Here is a 22951-nt window from a genome sequence, read left to right as displayed (position 1 = left end):
TTCATTTGATTGGCATTAGGCTTTTCATTTTCAGCCAAACTTTTATGCCACCCTTGTTATGGTGATGCCAAAATTTGGATTTTCGCATCAAAATTTATATCTGTTTAGTGAAGAAGTCAGGTTTCATCTTCATGTATTGTGTACCATCTCTAATATATAAAATTGTCAATTTATGAAAAAAAATAAAAAAAAATCCCCAAACCATAAACGTTCAAATTTGAAAAAAAAAATCAGTCTTTACCATCACCAATGCGGCTATTGATCCTCTCTGATGTGTTCTACCGAAAGAAAATCCTCCCTGATATGTATATGTGACAGCAAATCTCTTCCGCTTTATGACTTCTCTTAGCTCTGAGGCCAAAAGTGTTTATGGCTCCATCTTCTGTTCGATCATGGAGAACAGCCTTCCTTACGCTGAGAGACGAAACCCTAACTTCTCCCCCTCGGACTTCCCTCACTACCCTCCTGGAACACCTCATCTTCTCTCAATCCGAGACTCTTATCACTGCCTCTCCTGAACTCCCTCCTCACGAGGTAAAAGAAAAATCTAAATTTTATCCATCACACCACAATTTCTCCATTTCTGTTAATTCACTTTCGATAAGTAGTTAAATTGCGATGCTTAATGCCTCAGGTTACGTCGGATGTGATGTTTCTGGTGGAATTGGTCGGGACTAGTTCAGAGGGTGAAGATGCTACCGCTAATTTTTTTGAGATTTCCCACTTGGTATTAGCTTCTTCATGCTTTTGCTCTGCTGCATGGTCGTTTTCCATAATGGGCTTGTTAGTGTATAACTGAGATACATGTTGCTGCAGATCCACGAATTGAGTCGCCATGTTTGCCTGGAAATGAATTCGTCTTCTTGGGTAGCTATGATTACCTTTCTTGTAAAGGTTGTAGACTCCTACCTTGGCAAATCTGATAAACGGAAGGACTTCACAGGGGGTTCTGCTAGTCTTAAACACATAATGGAGATTCTGGAGATACTAAGGTCACATTTTCGTATATTTATAGATTGTGCCAATGGGAAGTGCGAATTGTTTCTTTCTTATTGAGGGATAATTCAGTGTTGTAGGATTATTACATGCTTGTCATGACTTGTAGTTATCTTGCTAAAAGTAATTGGCAACTTTGAATTATCAATTCCTTGTAGTTATAAGTAAAAGGGAAATACAAAGAAAATTTATGCTTTATGGAGTATGAATTTTAAATCTTTTTCTTATCCAATTCAAGCAAGATAGTAAATATAATACAATCTGTCAGGTCTATTTTCTGGCACTGTAAAAGCATAGTATATTGATTAAATCTTCCTTATAGAAATGATTTTTGAAGGTCCTTCTGTTTGCCTTGATATGCATTCATCATTTTTGGCTTTGGTTTACCTGTCTAAGATTGTTACTTATAAATGGACTGTCTCTAGTTTTTGCTGAAGTCTTATCAGTTCTTCTAAATGTCATTACTGAAACTCTCCACAGATATTTTACCAATGGATACGGAAGACACTGTTTACCTTCTGATACTGCGGCTTTAGTTAAACTCCTCCTCCATATTGTTACATGCTCTCATGATGAGTTGGTTAGGTCATCTTATTCAAGTGTCAATAAGCAGTTTTCTGCTGCTACTGGAACAGTAATCTCCAAATACAGTGATTTGTGGGAAACTCAGACGGTTGCATTCACCATGATTAGTGAAGCATTCTTGAGAGTTGGATCTTTGGTTCCAGTTGAGATGTGGCAATCAACAATTGAGGTTTGTGTACCATTTTTTTCTTTCTTTAATGATATTATTAAGGGGAATGACTTAGATATCTATTTGTCAATTAGGTTTTGAGAAAAGTGATGGATGCCTTAACATCTAAGGGTTTACGCGTGGAAGACCATACAATGAATAGGTACTGTTCTTTACATAGGCAAGGCAATAAATGACCAACTGGAGCCTTATGTGATTCGGTTTTCCTTTTGTTTTGGCAGGTTTTATACCTCTGTTTTGCATTGTTTGCATTTAGTTCTTTCTGATCCAAAAGGTTCTTTCTCAGAGCATGTAAGTTTGTACTTCTTTATTAGCATAAAAAAATAAAATTCCTTAATACGTCTATTGTTTTGAACTTCTGAGTTCTTAATATTGCAGGTGGCAAGTATTGTAGCAGCATTGCGAGTGTTCTTCCTATTTGGCCTCTCCAGTAGATCTTTGTCAGTATGTCCCTATAGGAAAAGGGAATTGAGTTCTCAGACACTAAAGCCCAAGTTTTCGGTCTCTGGAAATATAGAACGTGGTCCATATAGGCCCCCACACCTACGGAAAAGGGAAAGCATTAAAATGCAGCCACAGAGAGCCGGGAATTTTCAAAGTTCATCAGATCAGGAGTCTGCTGGAGTTGATTTTACATCTTCTGATTCAGAGCTCAGTGATACTGATGTATCTTTAAAAGAAGCGGACTACTTTCGCTGTTCTAAGGCTAGAATAGCTGCAATGCTTTGTGTTCAGGTAGGTTAGTTTTTTTTTTGTTTTTGGGCTCTTATGAATCTATGATAATTTATATCTGCAATCTGAACTTTACTTGCGGATATTCCAATTTATAATACATCCCTTGGGACCTTGGCATAAGCTTGAAATTGTACTTATATGTTGGTTAATTTCCCCTTGCAGTTAATTTCTGTAATATGTGTACAGCGGTAATTTTTAATTTACAATAGATTCACTTTCCTTCTCAATAGTTTTATTGTAAGGCTCTAATTTAATAGCACAATCGACATTGAAATTGATTTTGTTTTTGGAGGGTAACAAGTCATTGTTAATACTTGAATCTGAGTTAATTTGTCTGCTGCATCTAATTGGAAGGATCTTTGTCAAGCCGATCCAAAATTGTTCACTACTTATTGGGCAGTGCTTTTGCCAACCAGTGATGTGCTACGACCAAGGTAAGACATGCCGACTGTTGCTAGTGATGTTTTCCTTTGCTTCTGCTTTATCATTTTTTTTTATTTGGCTAGTTTTTTCTGTTGCTTTGTGCCAAAGATCTTTTTCTTGTGTTTCTTTAATGTAATCTGTTCATTCTGCAGGAAATATGAGGGAACCCTAATGACATGCTTGCTTTTTGATCCAGTTCTAAAGGTACCTTTGTATTTTGTTGGTCGTCTTGTTTTTTATTTTGTTTCCCTCTTTTTACTCCTTGCAGAATCCTGGTTTCTAGCGAAGAGAAATGCAATTATGCTGCTTCATTATCAGCCTTTTGATTTCTCTCACTGGCAATGGAATTGTCACCTATGATTTTTTCTTCTTTTTATTTTTTTATTTTTTATGGGGGGGGGGGGGGGGAGGGGAAGACAGGAATACCATCAAACTCAGCCATATTCTAGGTTTCCAACTATTTTTGGGAAGACTGAGGCTCATAAAGTTCTGACATTTTTGTCTTTCCGCTGCACATATTACCACCTCCGATGTAGTTTAAACAATTTTTGTTTGTGATAATGTATGTAAATCCATTTGAATAATACCACCTTATGAAATAATTCCGAGAGACCGGTTGGTAGAGCCCCCTGGTTGACCATCTGCTTGATCGCCACCCTTTTGACAGCAGTAGGGTTTGACCCTGACGTACTGTTTGGGTCATAATTTGGTTGATATAAATCCAATTGATTTGATTCTTTTTGCATTTTTTTAGAGTTAAAAAACTTCATTTCTTAAGAAGGATTTGAGTTCCAATTTTAACCCTAACCTGTCCTAATTTGTCTGTGAACCTTGTTATACTGCAGTTGGCAGAATATCTATGTATTTGGTATTAGCTGATCCTCTCTCTATATGTGCATCCTTGGAAGTATGCAATCCATCTTCCCAATCCCGTTGTGTCAGGGCCTTTCCTCCTCAGAATTCCACTACAACTACCTCCATAGGGTCCGCTCCATAATCTTTTAGGGATCTGACGTTCAGTACGTTGCTGTCCCCTCGGATGAACCATAGAGTAGTGCTTGATCTTTCAGATTCGGGTCCTACATTACAGCATCGGGTTAGGGTCTAGTAGGGTTACTACAACAAAAATACAGGTTTACTGGAAAAGTCACCCTTACATCATGAGCTAGTTTAGCATAAAATGCTGGAGGGGCTATGTGGATGTTGCACACTTTACCTTGATAACGAAAACATAGTTGTTAATTCATTTCACAATCTTTAGGTGGTGAGAGGTATACGTCTTTGTAATGCGGTAGGTAGTGGCACATTTATTGAATTTATTATTGCTCGGATGGATCTGACGACATTTCTTACTTTTAATTTAGCAATATTACTGATGTTAGTCCTTCTGGTGCTTCTTTTCTTACAGACCTAGTCATTCTGGTACTTCTTCTCTTACAGATCCTACCTTTCTGGTGTTAGGCACGGCTTGCGTCTGCTTCAACTTTAGCTGCCATGTTAGATGGGCCTTCATCAAATTTTTTGCAGGCAGCAGAATATAAAGAGTCCAGTAAATGTGGATCATTTACTGCATTTTCAAGCTCTCTTGGTCAAATAATAATGCAACTTCATACTGGTATACATTTCATAATAGTGTTAATATGTCATTCTCACAATGCAAATTAATACCCACTTTTTAGATGTGGAATCTTACAATTTTCGATCATCTTGTATGGGTGAACTGGTCATTTCAGTCTTTGCTCTTCATTCATGGTGCAGGTATCCTTTACTTGATTCAGCACGAAAGTCATAGTGGGTTGCTGGTTTCTAGTTTCAAAATTTTGAAGCTTCTAATTTCAGCTACTCCGTATGTTTCCTTCTTAGTGACAGCTCCGCATTCCTGCCCCCACCCCTATGTTCCCTTATTTTCTTTTTTAATAACTATTTCCAGTTTTTTCTCGATTTGATTCAGTTTTGCATTCATCTCCTACTCCCCCAACAAACCACCCCCCCCCCCCCCAAAAAAAAAAAAAAAAAAAAAAAAAAAAAAAGAAGAAAAAGAAGGAAAAGAAAAAAAAAAATTATTTACGCCTAGTGTCTAGTAGTGCTGGGTGGGATCCTGTGTTCCTATTAAATAATATCAGATTCCAATCTGTTCCCCAGCCCAAGGATAGGTGGAAACTAATCTCATAGATCAGTGCAGAATTTCAGATTGGTATCCACAAGTACTACTAACAGAATATAAGTTTTGTAAATTGGTAGCAGGATAAAACTCTTCAGTGATGGTTCACTGAAATCTCAACAGTGGAATAGCCCTTCCATTATCGGCAATATCTCAGAAGACGAGAGGATGAACATGCAATCTCAGGGTAGAATTGAATAGGAAAAGAGGAAGGGGAAAAGAGAAGAATCTTGCCACCAGCATTTGTCACAGAGATGAGGCGACAGGAGTAGAAGAGACCATGGAGAGAAGAGAAGAAACTGAATTGGGGGGAGCGGGTTGGGGGTGAGGTGGGACTACAATCTCAGATGGAAATAAATTTCTAACTATTGTGGATTTCCCATAAGACTGGGGGACTTTTCATTAATAACAAGAGACTTCTAAGGCTCTTTGTGATATCAGTCATCTTTTTGTTTATGACCTATTTAAAAAAAATATTCTTAAAACCATTTTGGATAAAAAATAAGAACTGTTTGGTAATCACTAGTGTAATAGAGTATCTAATGGGAAACCTTAATTACCTAGGTGTAAATAGTTATAGTAGTAGGTTAAGGGGACCCATTTTTTCTGAATTCCTTCTTCCTTTTATTTTTGCTTTGTTACTCAATTAGATGATCTTGACATCCCAATGAATTCAAGGCTTCACTTCAGAAATCTAACACCGTCTTTTTTTTCTTCTTTGCGAGTCATGGAAGACTGCCTATCACCCTTGTAATTCCGTCGGCATTTCTTGCAATTCAATTGGTTTTGGTGACAAGTATTGAATTGTCTAACTCATCTATGTTTTCTCTGCCTGCTTCATTTCCTGTCGAAATTGTTTCTTCAACCAAATTTCCTTACGTGGTTGATCATGTTACTCTCCACTAATTCAATGAGTACTTCCGAGTAAAGCTTTCTTTTATCGTTCTTTTATAAAATTCCTTTAATGTTGACAGCTAGAGGAAAATGATTTAGTAAATCATATATGAATTGGTGAAATTGATTAGTTTGATTAGTTTGATTCAGATCAAGGGTCGATTCCTGGTATCTCTGACTACTGAACCTCATAGTTGATGATTTGAGAAATTGCAGTACCTATTTAGATTTTGGGGTTATTCCCTTCCTTGGTGCTGTCCTGATTTATCCACTGCAACCTAATTAGAGCTGCTGAGTTTGAATGCCTGAGGGTTCTCCATTTCTTTACCATGGAGTTTGCTGATGAACATGACTGGTCCCTTCTTTTTGGGTCTTGAGATTATGTCTTCGACAAGGCTCCATTCTCATTAGAGGTAGAGGTTTTGAGGGTCAAGAAGTTGCAATTGTTGTCCCTCTTCAATTTTCTTTGTGGCAAAATTGCCCCTCTTTCTATTGCAGCCTTGAACAAGTGATTCTTGTGGGTGTTGGAAATATGACTTGACTCCTTGACCTTGTGATGCAGGTCTGGCACCGAATTGGCCTGCTTTCCTTTGAAATCAACCAAGGGTTGATAGATATGGGTGTTGGGCCATTGTTTCACATGTTTATGTGGTCATGGGCCTATTCTATGGGTCCATAGGAAGAGTGTCTAGGCCAAGTACAAAAGCAGGTTATTTATTTGGTTTAAATTAATAATGATACTAATGGAGGACAGATAGAGGAGAAAGAAGATAGAGGGAAGAAGGTGAAACCTGAGAAGAATTAGCCTTGAAGCAGGGGAAGATGGAGAAAGGCACTCAAGAAGAAGAAGAAGAAAAGAAGAGGGGGGGGTCTGCAAACGTACAAAGCTCAAGCCTCTTTTTTCCCCCTCAATAAGCTGATTACAAATGTTTAAATCATAAAAGTGACATTAATGGGGGACATTATAAAGGAGAAAGAAGGATAAAAAGGATAAGGGGGAAGAAGGGAAACCTGAGAAAAATCATACTTGAAGTAGGGGAAGATGGTGTGAAACTTTAACAGAAGGGTCAGTTTAATAGGTAGGTAACTAAAAAAGCTGCAAAATGATAAAGTATTTTAAGGAATTAAAATAGAATTAAGTGAGAGATTCAATTGGGAGTTAGTGGTAACGCCTTCAGTTTCAGCTAGGCAAATCAGAATTGAAAATGAATAGACTTTGACATAAATTAGGTAAGCTGAATCTTGACCAGATGCATGGGGTTGTAAAACTGATCTCATAATATGGAAGAATATAACCACTAATTAATTTCAGCAACCAGAATTCTAATAGGAACAGAAACTGGAGCTAAAAATATGATAAACAGTAACCACATATAATGGGGTTACAAATTCTGGCTTGAACTGATAAATAGAAGGCACCTCAAGCTAGGAATCATCCATAGTCTACAAAAGTACAAAGAGAATCCACTTCAACATATATTGCTCACTTAACAAGAAAGGAAATTACATTCTTGTCCCCCTGTGCTAATATATGATAGCTACATGAGGTTAAAAAAAAAAAGAATGATGTATTACGAAAGTTACAATACAATAGGCACATGCCTTGAATACCTCATGTGCTCTGACATTACGTTATTGAATCTAAAACAACAGCTACTGAATCCACTAGGTCAAGTAAGTTTGACAAATTTGATCATTCATGTGCCTGAATGGCCGATGGCATATGTTTATAGTAATCCAAAGTCTGACTCCTAAGTCCTAATATGAAAATAAATCAGATAAACCCAGTAACCAAACTAGCTACTACTAGTAAAAGGCTGTTATCAGTGCACGAGGCTCCCACCTCTTCAGGTTCTGGGGATGGTCATAATCATTGTTGTTGTTGTTTTTTTTTGGATGAATAAATAATTATATTAAAAACAGGGAAAAGGAAATACAAGGTCTTTAAGAGGAAGACCGAAAGGATGAGCTAAGACCCCAGGAGACAACAATGAATCTGTTCCTTGGGGTATCATCACAGGGGGGGGTGGGGAAATGCTAACAATCAAGAGGAAACATCAAAGTAGATGGCATTCCAAATCATTTTTATCAAGCCTTTAGGCGTTGAAGCTTCTTGGGGGCCTTGCTGCCTTGTTGGTTTCCCTTCTTGGTGTCACCTTTCTTTTTGGACCCTCCAATGCCATGTTCACCTTGCCACCTTGATAACTCTGGTCATAATGTGTGCAGCCTTAGCTGGACTTTGGATAGTCTGTTTCCTGAATCAAACCTATGCCCATTTCGACGCAATGGATTATGGACCATAGTCAAAATAAATTCTGTTCCTAACTATAATGCCGACTTACCACTTTTAAAGTAAACCCTGTATAATTCCTACTCTCATCAATGCTTGTTATAGACCATTTGTTTGATGGAATAAAGTGGGTGGGAAAGGGTAAGCTTTTCTACTAAATACCAAAATCTAAGTTTGTTTGTTTGTTTAGCTAGGGTTGGAAATGGAGAGACAACCCTCCATGATTTAAGGGTATTGTTTGCTTATGTGGCAAAACAACTTTTCCACCCCATCTCTTGTAAAGTCCCACACTTTTAGGTGGCACTTTGTGGGAAAGGAAGGGGAATAAAAAAATATTATTTATTTGGTATGGGACCTACAATTTTACCTTTTTCATAAAATCCTTTCTTTTTTCCCCCCACCCTACCACCAGTGGGTCCCACCTTTCTATCTTTTCCACCCCTTTATCTCCATCTAACAGTCTGTTAAAGTGGTTTGTACTAACGGCCCAACAGATGTAACAAAATATCTGCATCATCTCAATTCATAGTGTTGCTACCATTGTACCCTTTAAATTATGTCTCACTATTTCCTTTCTCAGTATGTCTTTAGTCATTTTTTGGGGTTATGATCACTATATAGGTATCATCGGATGCCTAGTGAGTTGTTGCCGACTGTTATCTCATCTCTCAGAATGAGGATTTTAGATGAGTTCCAAATTAAGGCTGATCAGTCTGCTCTCCTGGTTAGTCCTGCTTTGCTTTCATTTCTGCTCTATAGTTATCTGTGGTATCCATATCATACGTGGAGCTCTTTTGACAGGCCATTGCTCTTAGTTGCTTGGGGGCTGCATTGTCTACCTCACCTCCATCTCCTCTGGTCAAAGAGATGCTTCAGAAGGAAAACTCAACAGGTTTGTCTTTTTTTTTTTTTTTTTTTTTGGGGGGGGGGGGGGGGGGTTTGTTGCAGAGAATTTCTTTTAATTAAAATTTAAGAGAAAATGTACAGTTACGGTAGCATTTGCATATAAATTGCCACACATGGACTAAAAGAAACTGTGTGTAGATGCAAGAAAAGGAAGGACTTATCTCCTATTGAACGTCATTGGTAAATAATATGTCTCCTTTGATTTATGTTTCAAACTCCAAAACCCTAAATCTTATCAAACCTAAATCCTAGCCCTACCCATCCCCTAGAAACCCCATATCATATCAAGCCCTAAGTTTTAAAACCCTAAACTTGAAGATCCAATTCTGAATTGAAAACTACAACAAGGTTCAGGATTGAAATTCTGTTAACCCTAATTTCCAGCCATAGCCAAACCTAGCCCTACCTCATTCCTAACCCTAGAACCACCCTTTTCAGCCCTATCCTTACAACCCCAAGGAATACATTTACTGCTGCTCCACTTGATTAAGAACCTGAGAGTGAACCTTAGGTTTGGGGTTTGCATCCATCTATTATTAATACCTAGATCTTGGTTCACATCCCCATGACAACTGACAACAGAGATGAATTAAAGGGTAACCCAAGTTCGGTTAGCTGGAGTTCTGGAGTATAAGTCAATGGCCTCATGGTTCCAAAGCAAGAAGTATCCAAGTGCCATTTCTTTTCTCCTTCTCTTGTTCTGAACCTCATGGTTACCACTCGTAATTTTTTCTCTTTCCTCCTCTCTCCAAGAAATAGGTCAAAGCAAAAAAAAGAATGAATGATTATGTGCTATTAAGGCTCTCCAAGGTTCAAATATATGGAGCTTTCCCAATTTGACATGCTCTTGCTCCATACCTTGTTCACATTGGTTTTGGTAATACATTTCCTATGCATCTGCCATTTGTCCTGTGACTTCAAGGGCCATATTGTGCTCTAGAAAATCTAATACTACATCTCGTTGAATACTTATTAACCATGATCATTAGTCTCTCAAGCATAAAGTATATGAAAAATCTTGAAAAGAAATAAACCCTTTGAGTTTTTGCTGCAGTGGATCTTTGTTCATTTTCGATGTTCATCATGTGCATAGAGTTTGCTATGTTTTTTGTTTATGTACCAATAGGAATTGTTATTCCTTAAAAAAGGATAAAACACAAAAACAAATTGGTAATTATTTTGAGATTTTTACAACTTTTAACATTTTGCTTACATAGTTTCTTGTGTAAAAATGATTTGGTTCTTTCTTCTTTACCTCAATAACTTTTTACTTCATCCACTTTTCAGGTTTTGTTGAGACGTCTGGGGATAATGGCATTCTTTTGGTTTTACTTAGGTTCTCTGAATGTGTTGCGACTCCAACAATAAGCTTTGAGGCTCTCCAGGTAATTTTGTTGCAAAGCATAGATGCATTTGAAGTTTGCTGGTTGAATTTCTTCTTTGTTAAAATCAGACTTCTTCTTTTTCTTTATATTTATGCTTATTATTATGCTTAATGGGTCAATTTTGAAACACTGGTATGACAAAATCAGTGCAAGGTGGATTACGTGAAGCAATTGAATGACGTATGAGTGTCATATTTTACATTAAAAATTAGTTTTTTTTTTTTTGATAATTTTAGGCTAAAATTGGGTTGGTTCCCTTTAGTGGCTTAAATACCTTTTGAGTCCAAAGCCAACTAACACCGTTACATGGGTGTTAACCAAAGTTGTCACGACGACTAGGCGATGCGAGGCGGTTTTAGCTAGTTGAGGCGATGAGTCGACGAGGCGCCCTCCGAGGTGCTTTTGAGGCGGTCGAGGCGTTTTAAGTGAAATTTTTACTTTTTAGTGTATATCTCATACACTAATTCATTGTAAACCTATCTTATATAATGAAAAAACTAATATTAACCATTTAGCCTACCTCAAGTCATCCAAGATACTACAAACCACACATAGTAGGTCCTAAATAAATTCCAAGTATCAATGTATCATACTATCATTAGCAAGAACCAAGATACAATAAAATGTAACTAAATAATTGTTGATCGAACACAAGTTCACATCCAAAAATTGTAAAGGGACCGTTTAAATCTAAGAGAAACCTACAAAAACCTCCCTGAAGCTTATGCAAGCAAAGAATTCATCGGCTGGACCTGAAGTACCAAGTTGCTGAACTATCAGAAAAAACCAAACAACAAAAGAAAAATAGAGACACACGTACACCAGATAAGAGAAGAATCATTGCAATGATACAATCAGGTAGATGAAATAGAGATGGAACAAATTCAATGAAGAAAAATCGTTACAAATAAAAAAAAAAACGCAGATACATCAGCGTTCAGAGTATGCAATCAGGTGCAATTTGCAAGTCACAGAGATGGTGAACAAAGTTACCGACGACATATAAGTATGTACATTGCTACAACGCAGAAAAAAAAAAAAAGCATTCCGGCTACATACCGTTGCCTGAGATGGTGTCCAAAGTTACCGGAAGCCGCTGCAACTTGGTTGCTACAAGCCTGCAACCGCAACAGTGAGTCGCATGGTGAACAAAACGGATTTAGGGGGGAAAAAAAGCAGAAGAAAGAAGAAGAAAGAGAGTTGCACGTTGTGCTGCTGGAGGTTGGCCGCTGCAAGCCTGCAACTGCTATGGTGGAATTTTGGTTGATGAAAAACAAAAACTGAGTCCAAAGGTGTTGTCGCTGGCTGCCGCCGGTGATGACGCTGGCTGTCGCCAGTGTCACTGATTGTCGGAGATGAAGAGAGTAGCAGAGGGAGAGGCAGAGAGAACTCAGAGAAGGCGACGAAGGTTAGGGACTTAGGGCTCGATCTCGATTCTCGAATGGATTTCACTCGACTCAGTCGAGTGAAATCTCTCTCTTTTTTTAATTTTTTTTTTGTAAAATGATTTAATGTTACAAATGATCATATGTAACACTTATATAACCATTCACCCATTAGATTCTTTCCGATTGGAATCTACTTTTCAATTCGTTTTTGGCCTTTGATTTGGAATAAAATAAATTATGATTTTTAAAAACCCACAAAAGCGGTCGCCTAGGGGTATATTGCGTCGGAGGCGACAACTCAGAGATGCCTCATAGCTCGAGGCGACCATTGCCTCAGGCCCTCTATTACCGCCAGGACGCCAAGGCGTCGCCTTGACAACTATGGTGTTAACTCATGAATGACCAAAATACCCTTGTATTACATTGATGGAATTGAAATTACTAATATACCCCCATACCCTATCCTCAAAACCTATATATGTGTGTGAAGGAATTCCCCCCCTTCACCCATCTTTTTTCCTTCACCTTGCCGAAAATCACCTCCCATCGCCCTATTGCCTAAAACCACCCCCCCCCCCAAAAAAAAAAAAAAAAAAAGGAAAAAAGAAAAAGAAGAAAAAACTGCTGATTCAACCCTAAACCCTCTTCCCTATTTAATGCAAGAATTATCTTGTTTACCCATCTGTTGCTTATTACAATTCTCCTCTTTTTCATCAGCAAAAACCAAATTGTTGGCATCTTCTTTTTCTTCTCCTAATCTTTCTTTATTCCTGCTGTAAGTTTTGTCTCAGCTTTCAAATATTCAAAGCTCTTCTCTGCTACTGCTTTCTGCTGTCAACAAAAGCTGCTTCCAAGAGCATAACTTCATTTTCCATTACCACACTCTTGTCCATTTTTGTAAGGTTTAAACCCAGCAAGGAATCTGTGTGAAAGAAGCTAAGAATCAAAGGAAGTCATTCTCCTCTCATATCTGTTTTCTTGCAAAGAGTAACCCTCCATATCTGCAACATCTCTGCTACCTCTGGACGCAGCAAAATAGTGCTGAAAGTCTGTTGGGGGGGGGGGGGGGAAGAACCCAATTCAAATCAACGAATATTACTCCAGACTTCAGACCATTTAGAAGTTAAGAACAGTTCGTCAAAGCTGAAACATTGACCACCCAACGAAACACGTGGCTGCATTCTCTCCCAAATGGGTTCTACGAAAGAGCTAACCTTTCCGGCAGTAGTCCATAAACATGGTTTCTAAGGGAAGGATTAATAATTAGGGTTTTATCAGCGTGTTTTTTTACCTTCCTTAAAGGTGTGTGGGTGGTTTCCGCTGGTTGGGGAGTGGGAGGTGATTTCCGGCAGGTTGAAGGAATCCCCCTTCACCCATCTATATGGTTTTTGAGAATAGAATATGGGGGTATTTTAGTAATTTTATTTTCATTAATGTAATACAAGGTATTTTGGGAATTTCATGAATTAAGTTGACACCCATACTAGTGTTAGTTGACTCTGGACCTAGACGTAATTTAAGCCACTACTGAGACCCAACCCGACTTTAGCCTTCACTAAAGGGACCGTAATGTAAAATAATAATTATCCTTTTGGGTTTTTGTTTTTGGTTGGTGTTTTTCTGTGTTTTCTCCCTCTGTGTTTGTCTCCTTCACTAAGACATTAATTATTTTAAGACTTAAGAGGCTTAAGTTAATATACTCATTGAGCCGTTGTAACTTGAATTCTCTTCTATGCTCTTTCTTTAAGTTGTGATTGTTTGTGTGACTCCATAAGATTTGGTCCAGTATTTGGATAGGGGATGGCAACATATGGTTCTTTTTCCTTGGTAAATTTGCTATTTTAGCATTCTATTCTGAGTGAGAATGCATTTGTTTATTACTGCTAAACTACTGCCTTTCATGCTTCCCCGTCATCCTTCTATTCTGATTTCAGAGTGTTTTGAAAATTATCATCATGCATTTTGTCTCATATTTACTTTGTTGCAGGTCCTTAGGGCTGTATCACATAACTATCCAAACATCATGACTTTTTATTGGGAACAAGTCTCTAGTATTATTGAGGGGTTGTTGAGACCGGCTATCCTTGAAGCTCCTAATCCTGAAGTTTCCACACGGTCACTAAAGGGAGATTTTGGAAACTCTACAGGATCAAGTGGAGAGAAGTTTATTACAGCTGCTATCAAGGTGAAATTGCTTGCTTGTGATATATGGTGTCATTTAAGTTATATTGCTAGACTGTTGTCGTTGTGAACTTGTGATTGCATAGTTATGCTGGGCTGTATATTCTATGCTGACTTTATGTGATGTAAATCATATGATTCACTGAAAAAGTTCCTCCTTTGTCAATTGTTCTGAATTTATGCATGCAATTCTCATTTTGGTTACATATTCTGTATTTTCATTACAAGCATATTCTATCCTAGTTAACTTTAAAATCTAAATTATTGTTCAGGTTTTGGATGAATGTCTTCGTGCAATATCTGGATTTAAAGGAACTGAGGACCTTTTAGATGATAAATTACTTGATACACCATTTACGTCTGATATCATGAGGATGAAACGAATTTCATCGGCTCCATCACATGAAGTCAATGGTCCTGAAGTCTCAGGGGGTGACCAAACAGGATATCCCTCTGGAAGCAGGCAATGGAGTGAGGCAATTGAAAAGCATCTACCACTAATTCTGTTCCACAATTCCCCAATGGTTGGCAACTTGTTACATTACATATACTGTTACATTTTTACCATATTTCGTTAATCCACCAGCCTCTTACATGACATCTTTTGGTTAATTTCCTATTTAACTAATTATCAAATATGAAGAATGGTATTTTGTCATTATCTTTTTTTTTTCTTTTTTCCCTCTTAACAGTTTGCTTTTGAATTTTGAGAATACGGACCTATTCTTTCAAATCCAGCAAAAAATTCTTCTTTTTATTTTTATTTTTATTAAGGCATGAGTGTGATTTTACTTTCCATTTTAGTTCTTTTTGAGAAAATATTTTCCACATCCTTCTGGATTATGTGTTTGTGGAGTTGATCTCTGATTTTAGTAGCCTGTAAGAATGTTTCAAGCCCATGTGACACCATGGTCTAATGTTAGGGTTTCTTTATCTTCACTATGGGTAAGGGTAAAATGTCCATTTACCTAGACTGTAAATAGGAAGGGAGAGTATCGCGTCAATGGCGTTGCTTTAACAACCAATCATTATTCTTTTTGTCTTTTGAATTTTCCTGGGTTTGTTTGGTTTCCTAGGATTTTTTTGTGTTGCAATTTCCAGCATAGGTCGTTCATGAATTCATTACAAAAGTTTCTGAATGCAAATTCTCTTTGTTACATCTGCTTATCCCAAAAACTCTAGTTGTTAGGATTTAGAAAGGGCACAGAGCATTGTACAACTAATATCCAGTTTCACAGACAGAGAGACATATTCATGTCACAATTGCTTATCCCAAATGCTCAAGCCATCAGGAAGCATACATACTCATGTATGTCATTATCAACTTCCTAGATATATGATAGACCCCCTTTGCTAAATAAATGGGATTGAATCAAAATATAATTCTAAGTTGTGATAGGAATGGTACAGACATGAAAAGTCATGTCAATTTTCTCTGTGTTAATTTGATTTGGCTACACTAACTCATGCAAGTTTTTAAATATTCTCCAAATTTCTTGTGGTAGTTTGATCAGATCAATTTGGTTTGTTCTTTTTCTCCATCAATGACATCCTGTTGCTTAGCATTTCTTCCATAGCAGGCATAAATGTCATTCACTTGCATCCTGTTTTCTGGGACCCAAAAATCCTTTTGAAGTGTTTTCTCAGTTGAAGTAATAGTCAGAACTGTGTTATTGGCTTATTGCTTGTGAATTGCTAGACTAGCAATTCTTTTTCATTTATGAGGGTTCGCTTTTTATTGGCAGGTAAGAGCTGCGTCAGTTACTTGTTTTGCAGGTATAACATCCTCTGTTTTCTTCTCGCTTGCAAAGGAGAAGCAGGAATATGTTCTTTCCTCTTCTGTAAGTCATGATAAAACATTCATTTATTCTTTTATTGGTTTTATTGTACTGGATAGAAGGAGTATATGCTTTTGATTCCTACAAAATGGTTGTAGATCAGTGCAGCCTTGAACGATGAGGTTGCTTCAGTCAGATCAGTTGCTTGTCGTGCCATTGGTGTCATGGCATGTTTTCCACAAATCTCATACAGGTAATACTGTTGTCCTTGTGTGATCTCAGGAAGTTTTGCCATGCTTTTCCACTTAAAAAAATTCGGTTAGATAATCTATGAATAATTTCCAATTATGTAGGCCTGATATCCTCAAGAAGTTTATACATGCTACTGAGTTTAATACACATGATCCCATGGTATCGGTGAGTTTCTGAACTTGGGAAGAACTTAGTTGTAGAATATTGAAGGTTTTCTTCTGACTAGTTATTGCTTCAGGTACGAATAACAGCCTCTTGGGCTTTGGCCAACATTTGTGATTCTCTTCGTCATAGGGCAAATGATTCAAACTTGGAGGGGCATGCTTCTGGTGGGTTTAGGACCATTTAAATTGTGCATAGTTAGCATCCTCTGATATATATTTTGTAATTCTTCTCTGCTTTGTAGTGTAGATTCAAAGATTAATTCCCCCTCACTAGAACTATTGGCTGAGTGTGCTTTGAGGTTGACAAAAGATGGTGACAAGGTAAAGAGGACTTTTAACTGCTGGAATATACTTGTGTTAGCTCATGTTATTCCTTTTTCTTTTCATTTTTAGCAGCAAAGTTTAATTTTAAATGTGCAGGTGGGAGGGGAAGAGATCCCCCTCCCCTCAGAAAAAAAGGGAAATTATATGTAGTCCCCTCAGTTTTTTTCTCCTCAGAAAAGTAAAAAATTCATTAACCAAAGGAGAGAGGGGGAGGGAAAGAATACAAATGAACTAAGGGCAAAGCAGCCAAAATCACAAAAATTACCGAGACTCAACAAATGACACCAAGCTTTACAGTAGGAGAAAACCAAATTAAAACAAGCCCAATAGGCCGAGCTAGACTGGGGAAGACCTTGCTTGTAACCACTTGGTCACTATGAGGAGTGTGTCATAATGGGCGGAACCTTGCCCTTGCTTCTGTCGAGAGGAGGTTATAGACTCAAACTTGTAACCACATGGTCACTATGGGGCAACCTTCGGTATTGCACCAAGACTCTCTCACTCTCCCTCTACCTTCCCATAATTGTGTCCATGAAAGGGTGGGCCTTGGTACAGTGCGTGGTGGACCACAGTTTTCACCTGAGGTCAAGGTATTGAACAAGCCTCTCAGCAAAAACTGCTGCAGCAAGACTGCATAAGAAAATTGTCCCCCCTCTAGACTCTGGCTATGCGGAAGCCTTTGGGCACCGAGTTAGTCTTTTTATATTAAGTATAATTATGAAGAATATATTGAGAATATACCATTTTAAGAAATAGGAATGACATTTGGCCTCATCCTTAGGCATTAATGAAACGAAAATCTAAAGAAGTAGTTTTTGAATTTCATTATTTACTGTGGTTGGTTTTTTTGTGTTCTGCGTTGTATTGTTTGGTTACTTTACTTCTTATTTTGCATATTACTTCTCTTCTCTTTGTAAATCATCACAAAGTCAATGATATCTCTATTTCATGGAAAAATTATTAAGTCAGGGTATAGCTTATAAACTCTTATTTGTTCAATGAAATTATTAGGTCAAGTCAAATGCTGTGAGGGCTCTAGGGAATCTTTCTAGATTCGTCCAATTTAAAGGTGTGTCTAGTATTCATGGTGACTCAGTTGATCATATGGGTGTATCTCTGAAAAAACATGGCATTGGGTTGTTGCCAACAAACAATGATTCTGAATCTAGTCAAGGTCCACATACTTCAAGAAGCATCATTAAGACAACTCCTCTGAGAAATTCCTTGTGGCTGGAAAAAATGGTGCAGGCATTTCTTTCTTGTGTAACAACTGGAAATGTGAAGGTATTTTTTCTTTCTCATGCTGCATTGCAATGTTAACTTCTCTTTAGATATTTGTTTCTTGGATCTTATTTTGGCATTGTGACATGTTAAATAGGTACAGTGGAATGTTTGTCATGCTTTAAGCAATCTATTTCTTAATGAGACATTGAGGCTGCAGGATATGGTCTGGTGAGTAGAATCTGACTTATCTACTTGTGTGGTTGGAAGTTGGAACACTATTCAAAGTGGAATTTTCATTTGTTTGTGTCTGTTTTTGATCTGTCCAGTGCAAATAGAATATCTTTGATGGCGTTGTACTGATAATTAGGTTAAGAGAGAGACCATGAGATCTAAGTTAAGCAAAATCTGTTAGGAATTGTGAGTATGCATTTTGGGAAATTTGAACAATCCAATGGCTGATATATGCTCAAGGATAAAAAAAATTGAGGACTGTTCAAGATAATAGAATTAAGCTGGAAGCAGAAATTTTCACTTGTATAATACATATATTTATAAATTGCAGTCACCACCTACTGCCTGATAAATTGCTTTCTCCCCTCTCCTTGATTGAATGAGGTTAAAATGGTGCCAGGCTGCCAGCACGTCACTTTATAATGTCTTGGATCACCTAGACATCATGACAACTACATTCATCTTCATGTAGCATTCTTAAAACAAGTGCATACATGAAATGCCTGTCTTTCTCTGTTAAGGTCAATATGTGATTAATTTTTGTAACTAATTTATATCTTAATTTTTGATGGCAGGGCTCCTTCTGTTTTCAGTATTCTTCTACTTCTTCTTCGTGATTCTTCTAATTTTAAAATCAGGATACATGCTGCTGCAGCATTGGCTGTGCCAGCATCTAGATTGGGTAAGATTGCGATGTTTGGTTCTTGTTTCCTGATGTCACTATTTTATTATATGGTGTTTGCTTTGTGGACTGTATGTGTTCCGTAATCCCGTATGTAATCCTGTTATCTGTACTTTTGAGTCCTTAAAAGGGAACTATCACATTAAAAACCTTTGGCATCAAAGCCCCAGCATGTATAAAAGCCAACCTTAAACTTATTCGTCATAAATGAGCCTATTTTGATGATAAACATGCATCAGGTGTCAACTCCAATGGCCATTATCAAGAAGTTTGCATGTCTGTAACTTTGACCTTTCAACCACTCATGCTGTGCTCTAAGTCTTTGAGCATGTGAATTAGAAACTATAGCTTCTATTTCTATTTGTCAGAAAATTTGAATTTCTGTTGAGTTGCAGAGAGAAAATGGTCTAGTGCTGGCTGCTACTAGTCCTTGATTTGGTGTTAGGATCTCATAGTTAATATGTTTGAATGGGAAGGGTGGGTCTTTACTGAGTTTGAATGGAGAAGGCAAAGACTGAGGATTTGGGAGAGTTGAAGGTTCCTCCTTTTAAACTTTAGGATGCGTTTGTTTCTGCAGTTCTGTAGAATTGGGTTCTGAATCATGTATCTGGCGGATCATGTATCTGTAGAATCAGGTTCTGTGGGAGCATATGAGTAATAAAAGGCTGTTTGGTTATCCTGATTCTGACAACTGAATCTGTCTAAAAAAAAACTGTTGGGTTATCTTGATTCTTTGAGTGCAGTCAACCTGAAAAACCGATCCATTACCCTGATTCTGTAAACTGCACTTTATCCAAATTATGTTAATGTTTAATATTTGAATAAGTTGTCATATTTCAGTGAATTAAATTTGTTTAATATTATTGATAACTAAATACATTTTCGTTGAGTTGGTTTTCCTCCTTATCACAAAAGGAGTGATTCACATGAATTGCGGGCCCTATATTTGGAAATGATCACATGAATTCAGAACATAGTTGTGGGACATAATTGAGTATCCATTGTACAATAACAAAATAAACACAAAAGAAAGGATAGCTGGTAAATATCAATTAGGCAAGATAACTATGCATAAAGTGAACACATGAATTCCGACCATAGTTGACAGATTCATGGGAGTTGGAACAAATGGAGGGGCGTCTCGGCTATCTGATTGCTGGGACAGGCCTATGTAGAGCAAGATATGCATCCCTATGACTTGGCTGCACTTGATTTGTGAAATTACTGCCATTTGTGCCTTCCACTATTTGCATGTTGAGAATGTTTCTTTGATTGACCTGGCCGAAATCATGTAGTTTCTTGAATTCCATATGCATTACAAGCTCAGTTTTGATATCCTGAATCATGATTCAGTTTTCCTTGAAAAGCTATCATAATGGCTTTTTCTTCTTTTTTCCCACTCATTGTTTTGCATTCTACAGATTATGGGACATCATTTACTGATGTTGTTCAAGGTCTCGTGCATATACTTGAGGGCCTAGGTTCAAATTTGGTTTCGACACCGTCAAGTTTCAAATACAAAGCTGCACTTGAGAAGCAGGTCAGGTTCCTTGAAGCAAGATATGAACACCAATAATGTCTGATTCAACTAAATTTTAACTTAGTGTCCAGCTTTATCTTCTTCTACAGATAGCCTCAACCACCTTGCATGTTATTGGACTTGTTTCTTGCTTCTGCCATCAATCTCTTAAAGACTTCCTTGTCAAAGTAAGTATTCTATATTTGCATTTGGAATTTTAAAGCTCTATGTGATACTCTAATATTGGATGTCAAACTGTAGGCATAGCCAGTTTAATTGCCGAAAGTTGTCAAGGTGGGCATTGTCTGCTTTGGTTCTTTGGCCAGCAAGATGTTGCCTGAAAGTACATTCTTTTCTGGTCATCTTGAAATACATTTTTGGAATCTGGAGTCTGGAAGACTCGTTTGGATTTTCTTGTCTAGTTGTGAGTAAACTTTGATTCATATTTAAGCTTAAGGTTAGTATCATAAATTCATATGTAATTGGCGATTCTCTCTCTATCTCAGTTAGCAAAGTGGTAAAACCAAGAAACACCAAAGAGCTTGTGAAGGAGTGCACCCAGCCCACGAGGCTCCCTCCCTCCGCTGCAGTGTCTGGGGAGAAATGTAATGTATGTAGTGTTACTCCTGCTTTTGCGGAGAGGTTTTTTCCGGACTCAAACCCTTGGCCACTTAGTCCCAAAGAGCTTGTGAATGTCAGCCAAAAGAATTGTTTATTGTTTCCCTCACTTGATTCCAGAGTGTTGAAATGCTTCAATGCAGCCTCCCTCTTTTTCTCCAGAATATTTAATTTATATGTTCACAAATTATTCTTTCAGTTTACTCTAAGCAACTAGGTAGGTCCTTTAGAGTTGACAAGCATCTTGGTTTTTCTCATTTGCTACAAATAAAGTCGAAATAAAATGTCAGGTCTTCGAGTTAGGATTAGTCTGCAGCTGATGTGGCAGGGTTGAGCTTTGCTGGAAATGCAACCGAACCTATTTAGCAGAATGTTAAATAACCAGTGAGCAAACAAAATAACAACTGACATGACAAATTATGAATACTCCATGGTCATGAATTTTATGTTATTCATTTCTAATTTTGACTTCCATATGCCATGATTCTCTGTAGTTGGAATTTACTGAATATCTGGTCATTGTCTTTTTGCCCTCCTTAGAAAGCCTCTTTTCTGGAAGAGTGGCTCATTTCACTGTGCTCGTCGCTGGAGAATACCAATCAAGAGGTGGTTGAAGTTTCTACTTCTGAGAATGAGGGATCCTTGCCAAAGAAAGATATGATACTTGCAGCAATAAGATCACTGCATGAAGTTTATGAGGACAACCATTGCCAAGGAATTGCTCAGAAGTTTGAGAATCTGATGAACTGCACGCATGCCTCGTCTTAGCAACGCAGTTCAAATGACTACTGATTGTGGTGCAAGTGTTCTGTCACTGTCCAGCACACATTTGTCATATCTTTTTCTTTCGAGTTTCGGTAGTTCATTTCTCACTGAAATGCCTGTATGGCAAGGCTTATCCTACATCCCTAATTTTGCTTGCTGGGAACCAAGTTTCAGGTGTGGACACAAAACAAGATTACACAATACTTGATCATTATGGTGATGCTGATTCCTGCGTTATAACAAATTGAGAAAGCAGTTGGTTAAGTAGGTGCCCATGGTTTTAAGATATGGCCAAAATCAAATGACTTCTTGATTTTTTGTACTATTTAATTTCAGCTATGGAGCTGTACTGTGCATCATGTCCGGACAACTTATATATTTTCTGCTGGAGGTAGATGACTTTGATTCCTACCCATGTAAATTATGTAAACAGCAATGTATGTGGATTTCCTTCCCCCACCCCCCCCCCCTCCCCCCTCCCCCAATTTAATGGGTGCATTGGCAGGAAGGATTATTGTTTAAGTGGACTTAAAAATAGTTATGAGTCTTATGACATCCGATGGTATTGACAAATATCTGTAGCATTGGACACATTTGGCATTGAATTATCTTTTAAAAATGTATAAATTGACTCTTTTATAATTTCAGGAGGTTGTAATTGTGAGTTACAATTTGCAAATTGTAATTGAACTACTTCTTAAAATTCATTATTGCTTTGGGTAAAAATTTATTTATCATTGCATTTAAATAAAAATTTCAATGTTTTCTTGTATATATATACATGTTTAAATTAGTAAAAATATTTGATCTGGTTTTGTTCGCACGAGGCATCATTTTGCATTTGGGTTTAGTAAAAAAATAATATTAAAATTAGATTGCATATCAAAAATTAAATTTAAAAGATTACTTAAAAGTTATTAAAATATTTAATCGGTATAATGTTATGTGTCTAATGGAGCTCAATCTTGGGCCTAGATTAGGCATATAAGATACAATGATATATTATGTTTTGCGGAAATTTCGGTCGACATATCGAGACAATACAGATTTTGAACTTTGCTAAGGAGTTATTACCAAAAAACACTTTGCTAAGGGGTTCACTTCTCGAATTTGTTTGCACTTCCTTCACAAGAATTGCATGGTAAATCGATAAACCAATAATATTTGATGGATACGCAGAAGGCAACAAATAAATGATAAAAGCCGAAAAAAAAAAAAATTAAAATCAGAAGCATCAAAACTACACTTCCATTATTTCGCATTGTTTTTTAAATTACCATA

The 22951-nt window shown here is 37.4% G+C and overlaps 1 protein-coding gene across 2 annotated transcripts; it reads left to right on the top strand.

The window, feature by feature from the left end:
• Window positions 1-220: 220 nt before the first annotated feature.
• On the top strand, window positions 221-22141 carry LOC149005854 (ARM repeat superfamily protein). Of its 2 annotated transcripts, XM_089167725.1 has the most exons (28): window positions 221-534; window positions 635-727; window positions 817-992; window positions 1477-1750; window positions 1825-1892; window positions 1972-2041; window positions 2129-2485; window positions 2840-2919; window positions 3061-3112; window positions 4370-4523; window positions 4667-4754; window positions 8875-8977; window positions 9055-9145; window positions 10447-10544; window positions 13920-14117; window positions 14386-14637; window positions 15859-15954; window positions 16050-16144; window positions 16245-16308; window positions 16382-16472; window positions 16555-16628; window positions 17643-17915; window positions 18010-18083; window positions 18662-18768; window positions 20190-20308; window positions 20398-20475; window positions 21446-21702; window positions 21845-22141. In XM_089167725.1, the coding sequence occupies exons 1-27, from the start codon at window positions 370-372 to the stop codon at window positions 21671-21673; spliced, it is 3618 nt and encodes a 1205-aa protein (XP_089023851.1). In that variant the 5' UTR covers window positions 221-369; the 3' UTR covers window positions 21674-21702; window positions 21845-22141. The 2 variants fall into 2 exon arrangements, with proteins under 2 accessions (XP_089023851.1, XP_089023850.1); XM_089167724.1 differs by having other exon boundaries at window positions 21446-22141.
• Window positions 22142-22951: the final 810 nt, after the last annotated feature.

This window comes from Hakea prostrata, chromosome 9 (genome assembly GCF_041222555.1).
Source record: "Hakea prostrata isolate BN-2017 chromosome 9, UWA_Hpros_2, whole genome shotgun sequence".
NCBI classification, from domain to species: Eukaryota; Viridiplantae; Streptophyta; class Magnoliopsida; order Proteales; family Proteaceae; genus Hakea; species Hakea prostrata.
Note: the sequence above shows the minus strand (reverse complement) of the source record. Positions and strands in the feature narration are given on the sequence as shown.